Below are 27,319 nucleotides of genomic sequence, written 5' to 3'. Positions count from 1 at the left end.
CAATGGATCCTTCATGTCAATCTCTAATCACACTCAGGTCTCCATCTCAAATTACATTTAAATAGAAGGCAACACCATTCATTCACCCAGGTGTTCAGACGCAGGAGTCATCGTGATTCCTCTTCAACTTAAACCCCACATGGAACCCATCTGCAGGTCCTGTTAAATCCTACCCCAAACATATCCGTATCTAATCAGTTCTCACCATCTCTACTACTACTAGAACTCCAGTCCAAGCCACCATGATCTCTTAAGAATAAAATCCTATTAACTGGTCTTCTGCTTTTACTTGTCCTCACCTCCTACAAAATGTACTGTCCACACAGCAGTCAGGCTGTTCCTTTTAAGATATAAATCAGATCATGTATAACTCCCTACTTAAAACTCTCCAACTGTTGGTTTCCCACTTCACTTAGAATAAAAAAAATCTATATTCCTTACACCAACTGACAAAGTCCCACATGATGTGATTGATGATGCTCCCTGCCTATCTCTGATTTCTTTTTCTTTTCTTTTTTTTTTCACTCTGTCACCCATGCTGGAGTGCAATAGCACAATCATAGCTCGCTGCAGCCTCCAACTCCTGGGCTCAAGCAATCCTCCTGCCTCAGTCCCCCAAGTAGCTCCCCCAAGTAGCTGGGACTACAGGCACATGCCACCACATCCAGCTAATTTTTTTATTTTTCATAGAGATGAGGTCCCGCTATGTTGCCCACACTGGTCTCAAACTCCTGGTCTCAAGTGAAACTCCTGCCTTGGCCTCCCAAAGTGATAGGATTACAGGTGTGAGCCACCACACCCAGCCCCTAACCTCTGCTTTCATACCACTTTCCCTATAGCTCACTAGCCTCCATCTAATATGCCAAGTTTCTTTCCACTTTAAAGACTTGGCATTCTCTACTGTCGCTGCCTAGAATTCTCTTCCTACTTATTGGCTGTCTTCTTATCTTTCACATTATCAAAAAGCATCTCTAAAACAGGCTTTTTCTATCACACAATATAAATTTCTACGTAGACACAGTCTTTCATGTTATAACCTATTTTTAATTCTTTGCATAGTATTTATCAGAGTTGCTATTTTTCTTATTCATTTTCTTATTTGTTTCTTGACACCACCTCTGCCCCCCTGCCTCCATTAAAATTAAGTTCCATGACAATAGGAACCTTGTCTCATTCCCCACTACACTTGGCATAGAGCAGGCACACAATAAATACTTGTTGAAATAAATTAATGCATGCATGCATGAATCAAATCCTAAAACATGATAAAAATCATAATGAAATTCCCAAATTGTCTTGTCCCTGCAAATTCACCTTATGGTCCTATTTCTTCCTTTCCCCTTATTTCTAAACTTCTTGGGAGAAAAAAAACATAACTCACCACTTCCACTTTTATAAAATTTTCCATTCATTTATTCCTTAACTCCCTGCAATCTGACCTCTATCCCTACATCAGAACTCTAATAAGAGTTTTCTTGGAGGTTACCAGTGATTCCTAGAAAATGTATTCAGTGCACTTTGCTCAGTTCCTCATTTTCCTATGCAGCTTTATCACTTGGTGCCAGCTGACGACTCTGGAGTAAGATGGGTCTAGACTCAAAACCTAGCTCTACCACCTATCATCTACATGACACTGGGAAAGACACTTTATCTTGCTAAACCTCAGTACTCTCAACTATGGAATGGGAAAGAGGAGTATCTATTTAACAAGGTTGATATGAGGATGAAATCAAATTAATACATAAATATCAATATAAGGCACAGTGCCTGGCATATAGCGAGAGCTCAATAAATGGTGGTCATCATTATTGCATTATTAATAGTTTCATCTATAATCATGGCTTCAAGTACCACCTCTATGTAAAGGTGGTTACATATGTAACCACTCACCCATATCTTCAGTTTCCTGGGCCAAGTTTGCCATCTCAGTCTCTGTATTTCTGAAACTAAACTTATCCTACTCCCTCTTAAATCTATTATCTTCTATGGTTCCTGTTTCATTTAAAGCCCCACCATATTCCCAGACTTCTAGAATCAAAAATCTAAGACTCATCTTTGATGCTCCCCCTAACCACTATCTATTTAAAAAAAAAAAGTTCATATATCAAAGGCATGGGCACCAGAGTTGACAGCTGCCTATTAGACTTAAAAGCACTATTTATAGAACCTTACATTTCTAAAATGTAATTAATTCAAAAGTTTTTACTGAGAGTCTACAACATGCCAGGCACTGTTCTAGGTACTTGGAATACCACGGTAAACAAGACAGACTAATCAACACTCCTGCTCCTGTAGATCTGATATTCTAGTGTGGAGAAATACGCCCCTCTCCTCAACTCTAGGAAGGCCCTTCTCCCCAACTCCAAGAAAAGTAACTAGAAACCAACCAACATATTTGAGTTAATTTGGGAATTATGGAAACTCAGTTTCCTGTATCCTATGTAGAATAAGTACTTAAAAATGAATACTGCGTTTGTGCCTACAGCCGAAAACATGTAAAACTGCCTTGATCATCTTCAGAGGCAATCCAAGGAAAAGAATACTCTTAAATCTAAGTGTGCCTCTCTGTTTCTGGAGCACTTGCTTCCCCCTTTCTGTCATTCTATAGAGCTGTCAATTTTTTCTCTTTATTTCTTCCTCTTCTGAAAACATTTAAAAATAATTTGTTCTAATTATTGAACATAATTTGGTTATTTTTAATTTCAAAAATGTCAGAACCTCTGCACTAAAATGGAAAGTAGTTACAAAGGAGTATTCTTATCTTATATATTCTTCACTACATTTAATGAACAGAGTGCCTTGTATACAATAGATAATCAAACCAGTTAACTGAACAATTTTCACTGTTCTTCCCTCAACATACTATTTAACAGGTTTCTTTTTCTCCCTTTTGTTCAATGGCCCTAGATAGCTGGAGGGACTCCACTTCAACTTACAGGCAGCTCCTCTAACATGTCTTCCCTTATTTTAAGAAGCATAACTGAAAATTTAAACCCCAGGTATTCTAAATTCCAGCAACAGTAACTATAGCTTTTCCAGGAACACTAACCATGTATACATTATAATTATATAATCTGATTTATTTCAGTTCACAAATGAAGAACTTTTAAATCTAACTTTAGTAAACTTTATTTTATTGAAATGTTTCAAATCCCATTTTGCCTGGTTGACCAGAACTAGATCAGAAAGAAGTAACAACTTTCAGAAAGAAGTTGTTTTTTCAGGGTTTCTCAGATTCTCTAGCACTCTAAGTAGAGGCCAGTATCCAAAGTCAGAATAGAATCTGTGTGGTAACAGAGTAAAGATAAGATACTGCTGTTGTCCCCTATAAAGTTGTCCTATTTAACACCAGTGACTTGACAGTGTATCATGGTATTAAAACTTTTCACTTAAAATTAGTGGTCTTTTTACAAAGGAAAGACAAACACATAATATTGTAAATAATGTGTCATCATATTCTGAGAAGCCTGAATCAATCAATCAAACAAATATATATAAATTATTTTTATAAGCCAAATTCTAAAGAATGATTCTATTTAGGTGACATTTCTAGAATTATAACTTGAACTAGAAGATAAAAGCCTCCGAAATATTAGTGTTCATCAGGCTGATTTCTTTAATAAAAGTGTATAAAAAATGACAGATCCTCTGAGGTTTGACATTTCAAAAAATAATTCAGATGTTTTACGGGTTTGTTGTTGTTGTTAAAGAAATTTCTTCTGACATTCCAAATTTGACAAAAAAGTTAGCACAGTTCTTATTTTAAGTTAAAAAAAAAGGCAAAGTTTTACTGTCAGAATTTAAGAGAGCTTTTGAGGAAATAGCCCATAGGTAAGTGTGAGAGATAAACAATGGTTCACTTCACAGGTGCCTGCCAAATCTAATTCCAAAAGACATCATTCTCACAGACTTTAGAGTACAGAGATAACACATAGTATCTTTATAGTCAGTGATGTTTAAAAGCCAATTAATATATTTTCCAAATATAATGAATTCACACAAATTAGTTATACTACTATCTTCCTAATTTCTATTTCATTTCTTGTAAGCATGGTTTACCAACTGCATGGTAGAGACTTACTATATTACCCAAATCTCCATCCATCCAATAAATGTATTATAAATATTAAAACATTATATATTTTATTTGTATACTCAGCTTGTTCTAAAAGGCATCTATAATAAAGCACACTAATAAATGACATATAGTTAAAAGAGTAATTTCCAAAGGGTTTACTAAACCTGTGCTGGGATACACATGTACTATATGAAACCAACTTTTTTATATATTCTAAAAACTATAGCTAGAGTTATAATTAATATTCTTGATATTCCAAAAGATGACCCCAAAGCATAGTGACATTCTTACTGACTTTCAACAAAGATAAACCAAAATGAATTTTCAATTTAACTTTCACTTACAGAGGCATTAATTAGAGCATTATTTTCTTTGAGCATTCCAGTCTTTGGAGATGTTAATGTTATTGTAAAAGAATACCAAAATAAATTCATAATCCTGATTTACCAGGTAATAACTAGACAGGGAATTTCCTAAACTAAACTAAAGGAGATGAACTGGAATCTGTTTAAGTAATAAAGGCAAGTAACTCCACCTCTCTTTTGCAGATTTCAGTACCCCAGAAAACTATGATTGGAATAGGTACTTGATTTTGATCCTTGTAACTCTGTCATTTCAGAGATATGATAGAGAAGACTGAAACTAATTTTAGAAATGTTTTAGAAAGGTCAGCATTCACAATTAGCAAAATTGAAAACTCACTGAGACATGTTACCTAGTACTTCTCTGATTTTTAACTATGCATATATGTTTTATTACCATCTCAAAACACATTTGTCTAATCCTTTTTGCATTATCATCACCTGTATTTGTACTTCTGATGCTTTATCAGCTAAAACATCAGAATGTTCATTACAACAATTAACATTACTCTTTCATTTTCTTCAACAATGCCTTGATGCACATGTCTGTACTATTTGCGATTCTACCCGTTTCTCCCCCAGGTGCTGAGAATCACATAATTACTTAGATTCAGACCAAAGGCTGCCCCTAACTATACCAGATTTCCAAACAATCGGGAGGTATACTATATACCGTGTAAAATAGTTTTTCGGTAGCATCCTTAATATTTGTCTTCTTCCCTCTACTTACAGTCACCTCTCAGCTTTATAGGATCAGATTCTCAGTTGGCATTGAGCTCAATGGAGTTGTGCTACAGTGAAAAGCACAGGTACAAAGGAAATAGAGATTACCACTATCTGCTGCCAGTGGTACATTTTAAGCCCTAATTTTGGTGCTCTTCATTTGCCAAGTAGAAACACATCAAAACAGAATAACTGAATTCTTCCTTTCTCCTCAGCTCCCATCCTCAACTCAACTCTACCTTTGGATTATTTTTCAAATCTTTTCATTTCTCTTCATCTCCACGACCCATTATTCTTCTTCAGCTACAGACTTGATGGCTATGTCCCTGACTTAGTCCCTTTAATGCTAGTCTCCAATGAAAGTCATCTTCAAAAAACAACAATCTGATCAATTTGGCCCCCTATCTAATTCTCTTTATGGCTAACCCAATATCCTCAGAATTAAGTCCAAATTTAGTAACAAGATCTGTTGGATTCTTCATGATTTGCTTCCTCCTACCTCTTGGTCTTATTTCTCAACAACACCAGCTTGACTGAAGACATGAGCTCCTCAAAGTGTCTCTCTCTCCTCCATAACTTTACGCACGTTGTCTTCTCTGACTGGTATACATACACTCCTCTCTTGACCCCTCTACCTTCTTCTGCTGATTAACTCCTACTGATTCTTCTGGTCTCCACTTAGATATCACTTTTCCCAGGAAATCTTGACCCAATTAATTCAGGTTAGGTGCTTTTCCTCTATAACCTTCTAGCACTTTGTGATGTCTCCACCACGAACCCTGCCTGCTCGTCAGCCTTCTCCGCTGACTGAAAGCCCCATGGACACAGGCACCATGTCTGCGTGTTCTTCCTTTCATTCAAAGAACCTAGAACAATGCCTATCACCTAGTAAACATTTATATAAATATTCGCTGGATAACAGCCAAGAAACTGAATGCTGTAGGTCTAAGTTTCTCAACCGTGTTTATTACCAATGATTCTAAGGAGGAACAGAGTGGGGCACAGCTGACTCCCCTAGAGGTTTTCCAGAATGCACACAGGCCACGAATAGATTCAAATAAAGTCTTTGGATAGCTAAATATTATTCTTAGTCTCTTGACTGGGAAAATTTTATCAAATGTATAGCTGTATCCTTCTGCTTAGTAAATTAACATGACTTCACTAAAGAGACAGAATAAAATTAGGAAAATTCCATTTAGCAATGGTTTTTTTATTGTACTGCTATACTTCACTTCCCAGAGACAGATAAAAATACTAGTCAAGTTTCTTAATTTGCAAAATTAATAGATTGTACTTACTTAGCACTTCCTAAGCCCCAACTTCTATGCAAAATACTTTTTTAAAATTAAATTTTCACAACAAAACCATAAGGTAGAGGTACTATTAATACCCTCAATTTACTGATAAATAATTCTCAGGCACAGAATTTGAACTGAACTATGACTTCAGAGCTTGTGCACTTAACCACAATGTCACCAACTTGGTAACTTGTATGTCTGGTCTGTTACATAATAATTCTGGAAAGGCACGGAGTTCAAATTTAGACTCTGCTAATAGTTTCTATTAAGAGCACAACTGAAATAACAAATATATGAAGATCTTCCTGTACGTCAAAAATTGAAAGAGGTTTCATCTTGGATGTCAGCTCTCAACAGTCTGGAATGCTTTTGAGTGCTGCACTGAGAGCAATTGTCAGTTCCATGGAAAAGAGTACAGTGACAGATTAGGGAAGAAAGCATAGGTCCAGAATGGCTCATTTTAGGTAACTGCTGATTCTGTTTCTGAATATCCTAAATCTATACCACATTTCATTACCACATAGCTATCTATTTATCATGGAAATCTCTCTCCTGAAAAGCTATTTGATGATATGCCCTTAGTACTTGAGCATATTTTTTTTAATTGCCATATAAAATCTTTGCATCTCCTGCAAAGCCAATGCTTGAAACTTGTTCAACAGGTGGTTTAATGACCATTGCACAAAGAACCCTAAGGCAAATTCCTCTCATACTTTTGTATTAGTAAAAAGTTTTTTCTCCTTATCTCTTCCCTTTATCAGACAATGAGAATCATAGAACATATAGTTCTCTCTCTGCCTTTGTCCAAAATAAAATATAGTATTCAATTATAATAATCACATTAGCTCAGATTTTAAGCACTTTTCTTTCCTCATATTATCATTAGTTTTAATTCATAATTTTGTAATAATTTTGAAAGTGTATAGACTATAAATTATAAATAAATTCAGTCTTTATTTTGGAACAGGACAAGATTCAGGCATGATCCTACTTAGGCTGATGGTAAATTTTTCATGAAAATCAAATGTCTTAAATGTCCATCATAACAGGTCAGTTAATATTATAAAATACATTCATGAAGTCCATGAAAACAGTATATATATTGTTTGTTTACCTAAGTGTTTATTTTATGTTATACTGAAATTCTAGTAAGTCAAATTGATCACTTCTTGAATATTAGAATGAAATTAGATGTAGTCTCCATAGGCAGAAAAGTTTTAGAGAGAAATGAGAAATGAACAAAGTTTAAATACCTCTGTGAAAACATGTGAAACAACAGAACATGAAGTATTGGAGTAATTAAGCCAACAATCAAATTCATTTACCCTTGACAGTGCAAAGGGATTCCATGAGCCACCTTTGAGAATCGCATAAGAGTAAGAAGGGGCTAAGAAAATAAATTTGTGGCAGTGGTACAGAAGTGGTAGGAAAGCTTTCTAATAATGCCTTAATTGTTGCAGATTTCTCTGAGCAAAACACTTCCTATAATACATACACACAAACTTAGAAACATGTAAACACATACAGATACATACCCAATTCAGTTTGTGTTATGCAAATTGAGTATAATTTGCTCAGTTAGCTTTTCCAATAATATGAATTGAGGTCAAAAAATTATTATAATTCAGGCATCCTTGCCTTTGAGTCCTTCACTCTGGACTCTCACAGAACTATTTAAATATTTATATCACATATTACTGAAAATTCCACAAACTTCAAAATTCTACAAAAATATTTGATTACATAATTTAAATTACCTCTAAAATTTAATGGTGAGAAAAACATGAGAGCTCATAAGATTTAATTATGAATTAATTTTTAGAGTTCAAATCAAGAAAGAATAAAATCCAGAGTATAAATCACTTGATTAAATATATATATAAAGAAAAATGCAAACCTGATAAAACATAATGGAAAATTTTCAAGTGAAAATACGCAGAGAAAAAAATCAAAATATAAAAAAAAAGATTCTAAATTAAAATGTATTAACATTTGTTATTGCAATAATTTTAAGCTAGCTTTTATAATACCTTACACCAGTATTTTAAAAGACATAAGAGACTTAGTAATCTTTCCCTATTTCTATAATACATATAAATGATTTAAATTTAGGGGGCATAGGAGGGTTGAGTATCGTAGCTGTCTCTAAGTGTGTAAAAAAGGGACAAATCATAAATAAGCGACTGCTTTAAATTTATATGAATATCCAATTTATTGAAGGGAGTATTTAACTAATACTTGTCATTAAAATTATTTTCTCCATCTGATATTTTCTACAAATATGAAAGCAAAATATTCTATTATAAAATTTAGGGTCAAGTTTATTTGACCAATTAACTAGAAAGTACATTCTGAGTACAAAGGATACAAAAAGATATCTATTTAACTGGCTTAAGTTTGAAGGAGGCAAAATCAATGAAAGGGAAAAGATACAAAAATGTCATATTACTTAAGCAGTGGTCCCCAACCTTTTTGGCACCAGAGACCAGTTTCATGGAAGACAATTTTTCCATGGACGGGGGTAGGGGTAGCTCAAGCAGTGATTCAAGCAATGGGGACCAGCTGTAAATACACAGGAAGCCTCAAAGATGAAGCTTCGCTTGCTCTCCCCGTTTACCTCCTGCTGCACAGCCCAGTTCCTAACTAACAGGTCCGTGGCTGGGGCTTAGGGACTGCAGACTTAAAGCATTAAAAAAGATTGAGGCTATTATTGTAAAATCAGGTTTAACACATATTTCAAGTAACACAGTTTTTCTAATCTGTTTGAGTATGACTTAAATATTGTTGCATATACTTGCAAAAATGAAGAAAAGCAAATCTTGGTGGTCTTCCTAGACCATGTTAATTTTGTTTTTTTAGTTAAATAACAAAGGATAGAATTATGGGTAGAGTTCAGCAACAAACTTTCCATTAGGATATGTAATCATGCCATGAGTTCCAAAAAAGGGTTAGTTGTATAAATTTGGGAAATAATCACTCATGCAAAAATCAGAAAATACCTGTACCGAGCCACCATGTCTGTCTGCTGCAAGGTGAGCTCTCAAATGGTGGGGATTTGCCTGCTGGGAGTCCCAGGCTGCCCTGTGGTCTGCCGACTGCCATTTATTTAATGCATATGGCATGCATGGAAGAAGAGAAACCCAATATGTTAAACATCTCATCCTTATAATATATAAAACAAACATATAAAAGGAAATTTAAAATATCCTTACTATTCTGAATCATAGGTATAGTTATCTTTGCATGTGGAATATGGAGAGATTTTAAACTGCCAAACTGTGTAACGATCAATAATAAAAATAAAATTGAACCATAAAATTTTAGAAGTAAAAGGACTTTAGATATCATAAATTTCACCCTCTAACTTAATAAATGAAGTTAACAAAGAATCAAAAAGATAAAAATGACACGCCCAGGAAAGCACTCCAAATAAGTCATGAGCACTCTAAAAGGCCATCCACTGTATTTTTTGATGGTACAGGTCCCCAGTGGTTTTCTGATAAATATTTTTAAGAAGATAAAAATGATCATCCTTGAATAACTGTGCTTGAGATCCTAGAAAAAATTTCTCTCGTGCTTAGTTCCATTTCTGATTGTGAGGATAACATGAGAAAACAGAAAAGTTCTTTGAAAAAAGAGAAGCACTATACAGAATACTATGAGAATAAGACCAAACAAACAAATTTTTTTAAAAGTGACAATTCTACACATGTGAATCCCTTTACTTCTTTGATCTCTTTTTATCTGGTTCAAATTAAGGAACCCATTTCCATGAAACAGGATAAAAATTCTTAGTGTTTTCAGATCTGTTGGCAAATCTGCATGGCAATAACCACGAACATAATAATCTACTAGTAGAATTAAGAGTAGTTTCTTAATAGAGGTCAATTTCTATGCTTCAAGAAAATGTGAACAGCACTAATCAAAAGAAAGGAGAAGAATACAATATTTAAGTTTTATTATGTGTTTGGTTCTGCATTAGCTACTTTATATGTGCTATTTCATTTTGAGATAGACAGCAGCAACTCACATTTTACTGATGAAGATACTGAGATGTTAAGCATTTCCCTAAGGTCACAGACCTAGCAAGGAGTACAGCAGAAATTCTAACTCAGAGCCTCCTGTTCTTACAATAATAAATACTACCTAGCTCCTCACCACAATTACACATATTCTAAAGCCTTCAGTGCTCTTTTCTTTCTTTCTTTTTCAACCAAAATCAAGAAAATCTTGCCACAAAGTACCAAGCACATTGGGCTACAGGGAGCCTAAGCAGATTGGTGGCCAGAGCCACCTTCTAGGGGAAAGATGTTAAATTCAAGTAGACACATGAATCTATGATCTTGCACTAAGCTTTCTCAATTAAATTGTACAATCCAAAATGACATACTGTGTGGCACGAAGTATGTCATCAAAACAATTATGATAATTCTCTAATGTCTTTTCATGAAACATTCCAATTCATAACCAGAATTTAACAGATTTATAGCTTGAATTGAAATAAATTATTAATACATAAAATCAAATCTAGATGAGATAAAGAATGAAAACAATGCTAAAATTGAGAAAAGTATCTACGGCAATAGGCAACATTTTGGAGTCATGGAACTCTCTAAGAATATAGCAAAAGCTATGCACCCTCTCCTCAGACTAAACAATTAAACACACCCATCATTTTACACAGAATTTCATGATGCCCTAAACTTCAACCCACTGACCCTAGGTTACCATTTATCTGAAGCCATTACAAAGGTTTCAGTCATTTGAAAGAATTAACCTTTATTTTCTTTGGGATTTTGTACTGTGGGTGTCTCCTAAAACTTAAACTATTTACTGGTACACAGATATTTAAGAAGAGTTTTTTCTAGATACCCAACTTTCTTGTCATGATGAGAATCTGTACATTTAGGTCTCAAATTAAAGATGTAGGTCTATCCTAAAGGATTTTCCTACATTTAATTCAATAACAACTGCACAAATAAGATATGGTTCCCACCCTCAGTGAGCTTACAATATAGCTAGTAAGATATGTCCAAACCATGTATAAAATTAAAAGTCTAAAATATTTAACTTATAATTTAATTCAACAATAAAAGAAGAATTCCACTTATTATAATACCTAACAGCTCAAATGAAGAACTTCAGAGAATACCAATTATTAATCTTCTTCCAAATACATTCAAGAAACTGACTCTGGTTTATAAAACACAAACTCAGGTCTCAACTTCTGAGCAGTTTCTTTCTATAGACAGCATCTTATCAGAGTGCCCAAGCTATCAACTAATTTTAATTTATACATGAATTTACATATAAGGCCCTTTACTGTCCCAATTTTTCTAAGTCAAAATTTTAAAAGTAATCTTTTAAATTGGCTATACTTTATAGCATAATATAATATTGTTAAATACCCCCTAAAGTACAGCATTTTATTTTACTATAGTTTTTAATAAGCGGTGGTCTTTCCTTTGATTTTCATTTCTTGTTTTAGCCTTGGCCTGTACTCTGATAGAATGCACAATATAAAAGTAAAAAAGGAGAACATGTTATCCTTCTCCAAAAAGGATTATAACGGAAAACTACTAGACACTTTTTAAACTCAGGGTGACAGCAAAATTTTTAAGTCAAAGACATCTTCAATAAAACTTCTTTTTACAAAAAAAAAAGAAATGAAAACATTGCTCAAAAATTTCAACATCTTTCTATTTCCTTACCCAGGAAACATGAACCATTCACTCTCAACCGATCTTCCATGCCTCTTCTCAAACTTACTCTCTGTTCTCCATCTAATCCGTCTCTACCTACTCTCTGCTCCAAGCAAATTCCAATTCCTTAAACCAACTCTACATTTTTAAACTTATGTTTCATATTTTTTATTGTTTACTACTCCCCAAATGCCTTATTCCTTCATTTCTCTTTAAAAATTCCATTCATTCTTCAGGTTTATCTCAAAAGCCACCTTTTCCTTAGATTTTTTTTTTCCAATTGTAGAAATTTATTGGTAAAAATTCAAGGGGTACAAAGTGCAATTTTGTTACATGGATACATTGCATAGTGATGAAGTTTGGACTTTTAGTGTATCTATCACCGGAATAGTGTACATTGTACCCAGTAAGTAACTTTTTATCCCTCACCCCTCTCCCGCCCTCCCACCATTCTGAGTCTCCAATGTCTATCATTTCACACTTTGCTTCCATGTGTACACGGTATTGAGCTCCCACTTATAAGTGAGAACATGCTCCTTAAAATCTTTATAGATCCCCACATGTGATCTTCTATGACACTTTACTGATATTTCATATACCTTATTCTGCTTTGAAATGTAGTTGTTTGTGTACTTATTGTAATAAGCATGATAATAACAACACCAGTCACAAGAGTTGACATTGAAAGCTTCTTATATGCTAGGAATTAACATGCATTATCTTCATTTTATAAAAGAGGAAATTGAGGCTTTGGAAGATTAATTTGCCGAGGGTCAAGCCACATCCATGTACATCTGACTCTACAGTCTGAGTGAGCTCATAACTACAATCTTGCTTTTAGCCACTTGCCACAAAACCATTTCTTACAGGTTATACTGTCTTCCTTACTTCTACATATCTACGGTGTGTAGAACAGAGGCTTGTAAATAGCAGAAACTCAATAAACAATTTATTGAACTAAATTAGAGTATAGTAAGATCAAGTACTCTTTTTTTTTTTTTTTTTTTTTGAGACAGAGTCTTGCTCTGTTGCCCAGGTTAGAGTGCCGTGGCATCAGCGTAGCTCACAGCAACCTCAAACTCCTGGGCTCAAGCGATCCTTCTGCCTCAGCCTCCCAAGTAGCTGGGACTATAGGCATGCGCCACCATGCCCGGCTAATTTTTCTATATATATATATTTTTAGCTGTCCATATAGTTTCTTTCTATTTTTAGTAGAGATGGGGTCTCGCTCTTGCTCAGGCTGGTCTCGAACTCCTGACCTCAAGTGATCCTCCTTCCTTGGCCTCCCAGAGTGCTATGATTACAGGCATGAGCCATCGCGCCCGGCCAGATCAAGTACTCTTACAATTCATTCCAATATGGTATCCAAATAGTTTCATACTAATAGAATATCAAATATTACTCAAAGTTTACATGAATTTATACCATTAATTAGGAATTTATGATTAAACATTTTAATGTTATTATTAAACTAATAAATAGTAAAATTAGGAGAAACAGTTTATTAAAAATATATGTATTTTTAATCCTTCAATCTGTTTTATTTATTGAAGAAAAAAGTATGTGTTTCAATACCGAAAGAAAGATATTTCATATCTAAAAGAGCAGCAAACCTGGTTTTTGGATTGTTGCATTTTATCTCTGTGTTGATGTGCTTCTCTGTTTGATGACAGAGCAGGATCTTGCTGAACTGCACCCACTGGAGTAGGCTACAATACAATAAAAATTGGTATCGATACATTCTACTTCAGAAATCTTATTTAAAATCATTTATTTAGCTGCTTAAAAAAATCAAGGAAAAAATAAAAGACACTGTTACATAAATTAAGGCTTTAAGAAAAGATATTCTCAAAATACATTGTTAAAGCTAACAAGGTAAAGCAAAGAGAATATAGCTACTTTTTAAAATGTTTTTAAATATTTAAATACTTTATAAGTATTTATTTTATATTTACAAAAAGCCTTCTAATACTGTCATTATTTTTAGGTTACTTTTTCATTTCAAAACAATAAAAATATATTTGGTTATGTCTCTCATTTCCAAAGCTAATGTATAAATAGAATAAATTATTTTTAAAAAATTAAAATAGTTTAAAAAATAATAAAATTAATTATTTTCAATATCTGACTCAGAGAAGAGGCTTATTAAAATTTTTAATTCTCATCAAGGTATTAAAGTATTAAAGTACTGAGACTATTATACAAAAAGAGTATCTTTGACATTAAGAACTAAATCAGGATGAAAAGTTCAAAATAACCCATCACTCTAAAAAGCAGAGAATCCAAACGTAGGACTTTTACAAAATTTAAAGAATACTAATATGGGCACTACCAGACGAAATGTCCCTCCCCAAAATAATAAAATGAATCCTTTTAAAAAGTTATTTGTTCTCAACTCTTTTAAATTGAAGAATCTGTACTATTAAAAAGAAGATAAATACTATAGTCTTACTGCATAGCATAGAGGAGGGGGCACCAACCTATGGTGAGTTGTGTAATTATTTCATTATATATTACAAAGTAATAATAATAGAAATAAAGTACACTATAAATGTAATGTGCTTGAACCATCCCAAAACCATCCTCCCCCCTACCCCCCACCCCAGTCCATGGAAAAATTGTCTTCCATGACAATGGTCCCTCGTGCCAAAAAGGTTGGGGACTGCTGGCATAGAGTACTCACCAACTGTTTACCAATCCAGTCATATTCATAATCAAACATATATCCTTTTCGATCAAACAAGTCAGTAAAAAGCTTTCTTAGGTAGTCATAGTCTGGCTTTTCAAAAAAATCTAGCCTTCTTACATAACGAAGATATGTTGCCATTTCTTCTAGAAAAAATATAAAAATTATTTGACTATACTTCTATTATACTCAATAATAAAATTATTTAAATGTCTAAAAACACATTGTATTATAAAAACATGGAAAAGTAAAAAAAATCCTATTGCAACTTAAAATTTTCTGAGTTTAATTAAGACAAAATAAAAAGGGAAAAGAAAGGAGGAAAGCAAATAGAGAAAAAAGAAATGGGAGAAGTTTAGTTTAACAACCACTATTTTTGCTTCATTTCATTAGGAAAAGCTAAAATTTTTATTTTATAATATTATTTTTAATATTGGGTAGTATTAGAGGTTAAAATTAGCAGCTGAATAATGCATGATTAATCACAAAGCATCACACTCAGTTCATGAGTTTAAAAATTTATTTAAATGTTGGTGGAAATTGACTTATACAAAAGCATCTGCACTAGCTTGCTGGATTTCCTTTAGAACCGGTGACATACACAGACGAACAGAGAATTCAAATTCTTAACCTTGGCTATGAGTGGTATTCTAACAAATTACACTAGCAAAATAAAGCTAAAACAGATCTCAAAAACAGTAACACAGGAGCACACTGTAAGTTTTCTTTTAATTTCTAGTCATATACTTAACAATTATTTGGTAATAGACAAATCTCCATAGACCCCTATAATTCCCAAATGTATTAGAGATATATATATATATATATATTTTTAAAAGGTCATATTTTCCAGAAAGAAAAGAAGAAAAAACCATAAAAGCCAACAGGTAAAATGGTGAGCAATTAATAAAACAGAGTGCTTCACCCTAAAGGTACAATCACTATAGTAAGAGATGGCAGGTTATGCCTAGCTGCTTTTCTCTTCCAATTGATTCACTGGCAGCCAGTAAGTATTACACCCAGCACAATGGGCAAGAAAAGTAGTATCCAGTGATCTTCGTCACATGGTGACTTTCCCACTACCCACTTCCTAGCTAATCACCTGGCTAATTTACTTTGGCACTCCCATTTTTCCTGCCTTTATATAGGCTTCTTTAATCACAGCCAGCTCTGTCTACACCTTCACTCCTAGTACTATCAACCAATATTTTTAAAATCTTCTACTTCTAGATGTTACAGCAAGAAAAAAATATATAATTAAAGTTTGCTGTCAATAAGTAATATAAGCAGCCTTGAGAAAGAGCTATTTAGATTATATTGATGATATTATTATTACAACAATAATGCCAGCAATGTACAGGACAACCAGTAAATATTGAAATGAGACAGGAACTCAGTCTTAAATCTGCAAATTTAGTTCCCTTTTCATTTAACGTTGCTGCACAAATCACAGCAGGTATTTTAATCCATTAACAATAACATCCTTATTCCTTAATTGATTTAGAACCCAGAAGTAAATTTTGTTGGTTTGAGTTGCCATAAACCTACTTGAAAACAAAATTATTTTCATAAATGCATACAGCTCCCCAATGTGAAATTAGCCTAAAACTAGAAAGGTAAGATTTTATTGTAATTTGAAAACTAAACTATAAATCATACTTCATACACATCCTTTGAACTTGACACTAAGACCTAAATGACTAACATTGTACACTATAACTTTATAATTGGTATTCTTTAGCAAATACTTTAACTTATTAAAAGTATGTAACTGAAGGAAATATTACATCAGCTAGTATTGTTCAATATTATTAAAAGATGGGATTTTCTTCCATTAATACCACTTTGCAAGAAAATATACAGATTGTTGCTATGGGCTATGCATCAAATGCTGACATCTTTTAAATCACATTTTGAGTTCACTTTTTTAAAGCATGAAAAAAAGTGTTTATAAACTTAAGCAATGATAATTAGCACTTCAGCTTTTCTGTATTTAAGTACATGAATGAATTTGGCATTATTCATTACCTGGAAAATTTTCACATAACACTTCTATTGGTGTAGCTCGTTTTGTATCTCCAATTTTCTGATATCTCTCTTTTAATGTGTCAGCCTAAAACACAAACAAAAGAATTCTGAGAATGTGGTAATTTTAGAATTATTGAGCTGGAAGAGAGGACCTTAATAAATGTTAACATTTTAGGAAATTCAGTAAGGAAACACAAAAACAATTACCTTTAAGCCTTGCCAAGGAAGACTGCCTCTCAGAAAATACATGAACATATGACCTAAAGCTTCTAAATCATCTCTTCTACTTTGCTCTGAAATATAAGAACATAAATTTCACTATTCTCTACTAGTTAAGGACGCAAGAATGGAGCACTGATTTTTTCATTATGTATAAACTAATTTCCAAAAGTTCAATATATAAATACAAAATACAGATCTAGTGGCTATAGATGACAAAATCATGTCTAGTTAACTGATAATGTTTTTACATTAAAATTATTGTGCATCTTAAAAATATGCCATTATAATTTTTTAGATGCTATTAGAGATTTATTTATCTGTTTAGATCTCTATTCATGGAAATAAAGGCCAAGGGAAACAGAATTCCATGGGCAAATAGAGTCACTGTGTACTATAGCTCTGACTTAAAGATTCAGAACATTACATATTAAAGGTTCTGAGAAATATAGAGTTAAAAATGTTTAACTTTCTTTAACACTGCATTTCGTAAACTTACATGAGCACAAAACTTCCATCACACATATTCTCCACTGACATTAAACACAATTAGTATTGTGTATAATATATTTTAAGAAACACTTGTGTTCGACATATACCATTAATAATCCCTCCACTATTACCAAAAAATGCCACTAGGACAAACTGTCATTTTCAAGTTGTCATCTTAGTAACAAAATGTTGTATAGCACATAACTGCATGACAATCATAGACCAAGGCTCAAGGAGACATTATATAAATATTTGCTGACAATGATATTTAAATTTTTGACACTGAAGTTAAATAGTTAAAATTTCTTGATGTTTTAAAATAATACAAAATGCTAACAATGAAAGAAAAATAATACTTTACTGAGAGGATATTTGTGTCCAAAATATTTTACCCAAATGAACAATCATCACACTATCGATGCAGTACTACATGCTTTTGGAAAAGCAAACTTCAATGTATGTATCTGAGCTAGGGTGAAAGGGTAAGAAAAGGTTTTAATTTTTACTATGTGTATTGTCAAAACATTCTATACGTCTATAACACTTGCTATAGTTTACAAATATATGTTTGTGTGATTATTATTTAATCACTATCCTTCCACCAGACTGCTAGTTGCAGAAGAGCAGATGTCTCTTCTGCCAGCGTGACGACAGGCATAGAGCAGGCACTCAACACACATACTACTGAAATAAATAAACAGGGCTAAGTGCAGTGGCTCTTGTCTGTATCCCAACACTCTGGAAGCCTTAGGGAGGACTGCTTGAGGCCAGGAGTTCAAGATCAACCTGGGCAACATAGAGAGACTCCAGTCTTTACAAAAAATTTAAAAATTAAAGAAAGAAAGAAAAGAATATTTGAAAATATATAATATTAAGTATATGTCCCTTTTCTATAAGCATAGGGAAAATATCTAGAAGAATATGCATCAAAATTGATAGTAATTAGGGCTATAAGATGAAAGAACTAGAGAAGGGACTTCAACTCAAAATTCACATTTCACATAAAATGTAGTAAAATGGAGAATTTTTCTTTTCTTTCTTATACTTCTGTAATAAAAATGTAAAGATATGCTATTAAAAATAGCTAAATTTTCTAAAATAAGTAAAGTGGACTTAAAGTTCATTTTAAATTCACTAATGAAAGTGGGGATATGAATAACATGAATAAAACTAGTATTGACTTTTACAACAAAAATTTCACTTCATTAGGTTCTGAGAGTCTTAAGAATGAAAAGCCATGCAAAGAGAAAAATACTTCTGAACTCCAGCTGAGAATCCAAATCACCTCTAAAACTTTATAAAAACTCAGATAAGCAGGCCTACTGCTAGCAATTGATTCCTTGGGTATGAAGTGGGATAGAGGAATGTACATTTTAAAAGCTTAGCAGATGATTCTGAGGTACAGCCAGATTTAATAACCACTAAAAAAGAAACTTCACTGAAGTATAATTAACAACATAAGAAGCATAATTCATAATTTACATATATTAAAATATACCCACAATAAGGGGACAGTTTGATAAGTTTTGACAACACACACGACTGCAAAACTAATCCCACAATTAAGAAGCTTTTTTTTTTTTTTTTTTTTTTTTTAATTTTTTTTGAGACAGAGACTTACTCTGTTCCCCAGACTAGAGTGCCGTGGCATCAGTCTAGCTCACAGCAACCTCAAACTCCTGGGCTCAAGTGATGCTCCTTCCTCAGCCTCCACAGTAGCTGGGACCACAGACACGCACCACCACACCCGGCTAATTTTTTCTATTTTTAGTAGAGAGGGGTGTCACTCTTGCTCAAGCTGGTCTCAAACTCCTGACCTCAAGCAATCCTCCCACCTCGGCTCCCAGAGTGCTAGGATCACAGGCATGAGCCACCGCGCCCAGCCAGGAAGCATTTCTGTAATACCTGAAAAGGTTCCCTTATGTCTCTTGCCTATTATTCCCTTACCCACACAATCTCCAGCCTCAGGTAACCACTTAACTGTTTTCATCACCACAGATTAGGTTTTTTAATAGAGTTTCACAAGAATGGAATCATAAAGTATAGATTCATGTCTGAATTCTTATACTGTGTTTTCCAGATTCATTCATGTTGTGTGCATCAGTAAGTAGTTCATTACTTTTTATTGCTGAGTAGTACAGCATAATAGATTTATCTATTTACCTACTGATGGACATTTGGGCATCTTTCCATAAGGTTTTCACTTCTCTTGGGTAAATATCTAGGAGAGGGACCACTACATCATATGGTAAGTGTAGGCTTAATTTGATAGGAAACTTCTGAACTGTTTTCCAATGGGGCTGTGCCATTCCAACAGCAATGTATGAGAGTTCCAGTTGCTTCAGAGCCTGTCCAACATTTAGTATGGTAAGTCTTTTTAATTTTAGTGACTTTAAATTCTTAGCATACTATGATTTAATTTGCATATCACTGGTGACTACTGTTGGTGAACTTCATGTTTTATTTCACATACATATTTTTGTGAAGCATTTATCCAAATATTTTGCCCATTTCTGAAATTGGGTTATTTGTCTTATTAAAAAGATATGAGTTCCATGTATATTCTGGATACAAGTCATTTTCAGATATGTTTTTGTAAATACTTTCTCCCTCTAAGACTATAGCTTGCTTTTTTTCTCTTAAGAGAATCTTTAAAAGAACAGAAATTTAACATTTTGATGAAGTCCAATTTATCAGGGTTTCTTTCCTCTTATTATTTATGCTTTTTTATGTCTAATCTAGGAAATCTCTGACTAACCTCACAATCACAGAGATTCTCTTATTTTTTTTCTTCTCGAAATTTTACAGTTTTGGGTTTCTACACTTAACTCTATTATTCATTTTGAAGTTTTTTGTTGTTGTATGTTTTTTGCTATCATTTGTTTTTTGCTTTTGAGTGTAGGGTAAGGGTTTAGATTCATTTTTTAAATATTGATATATAGTTATTCTCACACAGTTTCTTGGCAAGACTATCCTTTCCCCTTGCATTGCTTTTGTAACATTCTCAAAAATCAATTGACCATCTATGTATGAGTTTATTTCTGGATTCTGTATTTTGACCAATTTATCTATGTCTGTCTTCTTATCTATACCACCCAAAATAAGTAGAAGAAGAAAATAATAAGCGTCAATGACCAAACTATGACCAACAGACAATGAATAGAGAAAACCACTGAAAACAAAAGCCATTTATTTGAAAAGTTCAATAAAGTCATTAATACTCTGACTAGGCTAAAAGAAAGAAAAACAAATTGCCAATAAGAGCAACAAAGGGAACATCAGAACAGATCCTATAAACAATAAAAGAATATCACGAACCAACATTATACAACAAATTCAACAACTTAGATGAATGGGACAAATACCTTGAAAGCTATTAATTACCAAAATTACCTGAAGAAAAAAAATGTGAATAGCTCCATATCAATTAAAGAAATTTAATTTATAATTTAAAACCTTCCCAATATACAATCCAAGGCCCAGGTGGCATCACTGATGAATTCTCTTAAACAGTTAAGGAATAATATCAGTTCTACACAAACTCAGAATTAGAAGAGTTTCCAACTTACTGCATTACCATGTTACCAAAAACAGACAAAGACATTACAAGACAAGGATACTATAGGAAATATTCCTCATAAACAGACACAAAATCCTTAAAAAGATAATGCATCATGACTAAGTAAGTTTCATCCTGGGAATGTAAGTTTGATTTAACTTTCAAAAATCAACCAATGTAATTCACCACATTAATAGCATAAGATACAAATTGTATGATCATCTCAAATATAGAAAAAGCACTTGACAAAACTCAACATATATTCATAATAAAGGAAAGAAAAAACCTCTCAGAAAACTAGGAATAGAAGGAAACTGCTTCATCCTGACAAAGAACAGCTATAAAAAAGGTACAACTAACAATTTCTAAATGGTAAAAGACACTCCCCAGATGAGGAAGAAAACAAAGATGTCCACTCTTGCCCTCTCTATTCAGTGTTATACTGGAGGTTCTTATCAGTACAAAAAAGCAAGGAAAACAAAATTAAAAGGTATTTGGATTCCAAAGGAAAAAAATACAACTATTTTTCTTTGCAGACAACATGACTGTATATGTAATCTACAAAAACTCTACTAGAAGTAGTGAGTTTTAGCCAAGTTACAGGATACAAGGTTAGTATATAAAATCAACTATATTTCTATACTAGCAATGAACAATTGGAAATTGAATTTAAAAACCAGTATCTTTACAAAAGCATCAAAAAAAGAAGAAATATGTAGGGATACATTTATCAACATATATGCAAGACATATATTATAGCATACAGTTTAAAAGACTTAAATATAGTATATATAGAAGTATACTGATCCCTACAGGAAGATTCTTTGATACGGAGAGGATCTCAGTATAAGAGGCAATGCCTCTTTGAGTTCTATCCAAGGCGGGCTTTAGTTATCACAGTGCCAACAAGCCGTGATCATAAGGTGATCTCGCCTATGAGGTTCTATCAGAGAACAGTACTAGTCTCACAGCCTACAAGGCACTTAAAAATTCAAGCCACAAATACAAGCTAGTAAAATAAACCTACTACTGAAACTCAGTCTGAAATGCTCTGTACCCTCATAATTACTTCCTTTGTGTTCTTTCCCCAAGTGACATATCTGGAAATAAATTTCACCACGTATTAAGTAATAGAAATCATAGGAAGGCTTTCTCTTAGAAACACAGTAACTAAGGAACACCCCACCCTCAGGTCGTTAGCAGTTCTTTTACATGAAAAAAAATCTCCCAACAGTAATCTGGCTTTATTAAACCCAGATCACATTTTGTACAGCACTTAACTACAAAGGCCTGTTTGAAAATGGACGTTTTTCCACAAAGCCAAGAATCAATATAGGAACTCTTGATGTAAGCACCTAAAGAGACTAGAAAGTGACAATCTGCTTTACAGTAGGTATCACTAAGGATTCTTTAAAATAGCTTCTTTGAACCAACTTAAAAGTTATATAAAGAGTCAATTAAAATTTCAGGAATATAGGTATCACATGAAATAAACAAAACCCACACATATTAAGAGCCTACTATGTGTCTATGCTTCATACACATGCTCTTTTAAAATTACAACTACCACTGAAAGTAGACATTAGTAATCCCACATAAGGAATGTAAACCTGACAAAGGTTGAGTGACTACTACAAAACTATGTACCAAATAAGTGGAGGGACAGCTTTTCAGCCTACCTGTCTCACACTGTTTTCATTTTAGAAAGCAAAGCAAACATATCAATTAATCAAATGTTTATTGCAAACCTTCTGCAATGCTTTTCTATTTAAGAATCCTACTCTCATATCTCAACTTTTTTCTCTGTCTAGCACTATTTCCATTTCAACTGAAATTTCAATTTTAAACAGAAAAATATTTCATTTTTCATTAACTCAAATTTATCAATGTAAAAAAATACATCAATGCCTCCCATGGAAACAGGAAACTTTCTACTATACATGTATACATTTGCAAAATTAAACTTATTACTGTATTTTCTATTTCTGTTTTTCAAAATGAAAAACAATGAGGTCAAAAGGCATGTGAGTTAAACTGAATACAAATACGAAAACAGAGCTCAAACAACAAAGAGTCTCCCTGAAGAAAGTTTAAATCATTTCTTATAAACAAAAAATAAAAATTATCTACTATAAGCAAGTAAATGTTTTACTTAGTATTTCCTTCTAAAATATTAAAAGTTACTTTCCTTAGCATCCCCCAAAAACAAAAATACATCGTCCTTAAATTTCATTTAGCTCATATTTTTCAAAATTACATAATAAAGATGGGTTTTTAAAGAATGAGAACAAAAATCTAAAAGGAAAAGAAAAAATACAATTATGCCAGACAATATGCAGCAACAACTCACTACTCACTATTCCAAATACCTAATCTAGCAACGTCAAGAAAACCTACAAATTAAGAAAAAAGAGTTTTCTGAGCAACAGAACCACATACATTCACTTAATTCCTAGAGAAGTTCTCTCGAAATCTAGTACTTTTAATTTAGACATAATTGCAGTAAGTTTGGCTTAGTGGGTTAAAAGTAGCAAATCAAAAGACGAGAAACTCAAAGTGCTACCAGCAGTAGGTATACGTTACAGTATGTAGGTATACTACATGCAATATCAAAATGAGAAAATACACTTGAAGGCCAAAAGAACCACACACAAAAAGAATCTATTAAAAAATACAGATAGCATTTTCTCTAAACTTATTTAGATAAAACTATACATCCTAACACTCTCCAACTGATCATGAGACTACCACTATATAACACTAATTATACAAAAAATATTTGCTGTGAAACATAGGAAAAAAACCAATTATGCTCATTGTATGGTAAAGACTTTTTTTTTTTAAACTTCTTTTTTTCTTTTTTCTTTTTTTGTTTGAGACAGAGTCTCACTCTCTTGCCTGGGCTAGAGTGCCATGGAGTCAGCCTAGCTCACAGCAACCTCAAACTCCTGGGCTCAAGCGATTCTCCTTCCTCAGCCTCCCAAGTAGCTGGGACTACAGGCATGCGCCACCATGCCCAGCTAATTTTTTCTATATATATTTTTAGTTGTCCAAATAATTTCTTTCTATTTTTAGTAGAGACGGGGTCTCGCTCTTGCTCAGGCTGGTCTCAAACTCCTGAGCTCAAGCGATCCACCCGCCTCAGCCGCCCAGAGTGCTAGGCTGCTCCCGGCCTAAAGACATGTTTTTAAACTTTAAAAAGTTGTATGGGTAGCTTAAAGAGCAGGCCTCAGGAATTTGGACAATTAACCTAGACATTAAATTATATAAATCACATCACAGAATGATAGAACAGAAAGAAGGCATTTTTGGAACACCATAATTCTGTGATTCCTTCTCTCCTATTCAGAGAACTTACTTACCACTTAGAAGCTTAAAGTATCACTCTTCTTTGGAACTCAGATTTTTATTAACACAACCAACTCCCAATTTATGCCTCAAATCCTAGTCTTTTTATTCTTGAATAATAAATAATAATTTAAAAAACAAAAGAATTGATTTTTATTTCAAGACTACTCACCAAAGAAAAATACGCAGTACTTACTTAAATAACTACAGTAAGAGAAGACATAAAGAGGGGGACAAAGTGATACAAAGGAAGATTATAAAATAAGGTTCAAAGCAGTTGACAGAAGTCTTTAAAGAAAATATTAAAAAGCAGACACTTGATCAGATCAGACCCAAAAATAACAATTCAACATAACAATACTAAAGAAAGCTTTCATTCAAATAGACCGTGGATATCTATATCTGTCACACACAGCTTTATCGAGATTTTATCCTGGGCAATTAAGAGATATGAGACAGGTACAATAGTGAATCATTATATCTGCTTTCTGAACATAAATTACCTAGTTAAGATCAACAGATACTGCAACAATAAAGATGCAAATTCCTAGTGTCATTTTACACTATTCTCCCATATTAGAAACATCTTTTTCCTTTTAAAATCTGATACAGTGTCAGTCTACAAAAAGGAAAAATACTTATAAACCCATACAATATTCTTCTGACCAAATTCTCTATTTTGAAAAGTTTATGTAAGCAAGAAGTCCTTGAATGCACAAGAATGAATGAATGAATAGATGGATGGAAGAATGAATAAGGCTTTAAAAGTAATCACCAAAATCCAAGAAAACCAAGGAGGACAGAAATCAGATATGTACAAATTTAAATCACATTAAAAAGTCACATTGTCTCTGTTCCTCTTTCTTCATCTCTTCCTGACTCCTCACAAAGCCAAGTACTCCTAACTTAAAATGCCACTAAATATTCCATGTTCACAGGCATCACAAGCTTATAGAATAACTCTTTAGCACCCAAATTCATATTACTTTAGCTTATGCTTTTTTAAAATAGGAATTCATATAATCTGCCAAAAAAATTTTTATCTGTTAATATTACTCATTGATTCCCAAGTTTTACATGAATACTGAGAAGCAGGGCTTTTATAAATGGGTGAAGTAAACATTAAAGCATTTGCCGTTTGCAGTACTTGCCAAAGAAATACTTTTTTGTTTTCTTCCTGAAAGAGGAGTAAAAAGAGATTATTGCAGTAGTTAAATGCCATTTCCCAAGCTCTTAAGACTTTTCCCAACAAAGACAAACATGTCAGACTCACTCTGCCATTTCTACAAATAGAATGCTTATTACAGTTACCATTGTTCCGATAAAGAACATTAGGCCCTAAGGAAGTTGTGACTTCATGTTTCACAATAAATTAGTAGTGAACCTTTGTTAGTTGTTATAAAATAATCTGTTAACAACTCCCATGAAATGAAAATTTCTCACAGACACTGTACATGTAAATACAGGCATGCCTGGTTTTAACTGAAGGCAGGATCCTGAACGTTGTATATCTACCCAATCGTATTCTAAATCTACCAGGAAAGTTTGCTATTAAAAGGTACTCCCTGAAAATATTATCTGAATAAAATTTGTGTTTTATAATTTTAGATGTTTGAAGCTTTTCTTTTTTAAGGGCAAATTTATATTTTTCAGGCATTTCAGACATCTAAAAAGAAAAAAAAAATCATGAGTCTACTACCAGGCAGGCTGTTAGGAAGCATGCCAAGTGCCACTTAGTTCTGACTGAGAGGCAGAGAAGGAACATGAAGTATATAGGAGGTCAGGTTGGGAAGAATGGTTAGAGAACCTAACGTTAGGAGCTGGAAGTTGGATTAGATGACTTCTAAGGTCCTGTCCAGATCTGTGACTGTATATTTTAAGGTACCTTTGAGCAATGATGATGGATATATACTGATTGGTTTACATTTCTGTCTATCCCTTGTGAGTGAGATGTCAGGAATAGAATCTAAAAGCAAAAAATTTAGTTTATCTACAACTGATATTTTTAAGAAATAAAAGTAATTCAATAGGAAAGAATACGGTACCATAAAAAGAACTTCAACCCCTATCTCACACCACATAAAAAATTAATTCTAGATGGATCACAGATATAAAAGTAAAAGCTAAAACTATACAGCTCCTAGAAGAAAACATAAAATGTCTTTACCATAAGGGGGTAAATATTTCTTAGGAATCAAAAGCTAGACTTCATAAATACTTAACAGTTTTGCTCATCAAAAGATACCTGGAAGAAAATATACACAATGCATATATATGACAAAAGAATTATATCTAGAATATATAAAGAACTCCAAAGAATTAACAATAAAATGACACACTTCATAAAAGAAGATATACAAATAGCCAATAAATACGTGAAACAGAGCTCAAAAACATTAATCACAGGGAAATAAAATATTACCACATATCCACTAGAATAGCTAAAATGAAAAAGACTGACAACACCAAATATTGTCAAGAATGTGAAACAAATAAAACTCTCATTCATTGCTGGTGGAAATAAAAAAAGATACAAACATTTTGAAGAACAGATAGGCAATTTCTTATAAAGTTAAATAACACCTACCATATGACCCAACTGAAAACATAAGCCCACAAAAAGATTTACAAGAATGCCATGGAAGTTTTATTCATAAGTCAAAAATTATTAATCCAAATGTCCATCAATGTTAGAATGGATAAACAATTTATGGTACATTTATGCAATGGAATACTACTATTAAAAAGGAACAAACTACTGACACTTGCAACAACACAGATGAATCTCACTGATACCATATTAAGCAAAAGAAGCCAGATGATC

At 33.1% G+C, this 27,319-nt stretch overlaps 1 protein-coding gene across 9 annotated transcripts in view; it reads right to left on the bottom strand.

Annotated features, from left to right (window-relative positions):
- Positions 1-27,319, bottom strand: part of CSNK1G3 (casein kinase 1 gamma 3) — a 99,041-nt gene that overhangs the window by 12,504 nt on the left and 59,218 nt on the right. For 3 of the 9 annotated variants that reach the window (XM_045566282.1, XM_045566285.1, XM_045566283.1), the window contains exons 7-11: positions 17,085-17,170; positions 16,878-16,962; positions 14,847-14,995; positions 13,777-13,872; positions 9,461-9,556 (exon numbers count right to left, since the gene is read on the bottom strand). In XM_045566282.1, coding sequence (XP_045422238.1) covers positions 9,461-9,556; positions 13,777-13,872; positions 14,847-14,995; positions 16,878-16,962; positions 17,085-17,170 — 512 coding nt within the window. The remainder of the gene's footprint in view (positions 1-9,460; positions 9,557-13,776; positions 13,873-14,846; positions 14,996-16,877; positions 16,963-17,084; positions 17,171-27,319) is intronic. The other 6 variants (XM_045566284.1, XM_045566287.1, XM_045566288.1 and 3 more) reach the window with 3 other exon arrangements.

This window comes from Lemur catta, chromosome 12 (genome assembly GCF_020740605.2).
Source record: "Lemur catta isolate mLemCat1 chromosome 12, mLemCat1.pri, whole genome shotgun sequence".
Lineage (NCBI taxonomy): Eukaryota > Metazoa > Chordata > Mammalia > Primates > Lemuridae > Lemur > Lemur catta.
Note: the sequence above shows the minus strand (reverse complement) of the source record. Positions and strands in the feature narration are given on the sequence as shown.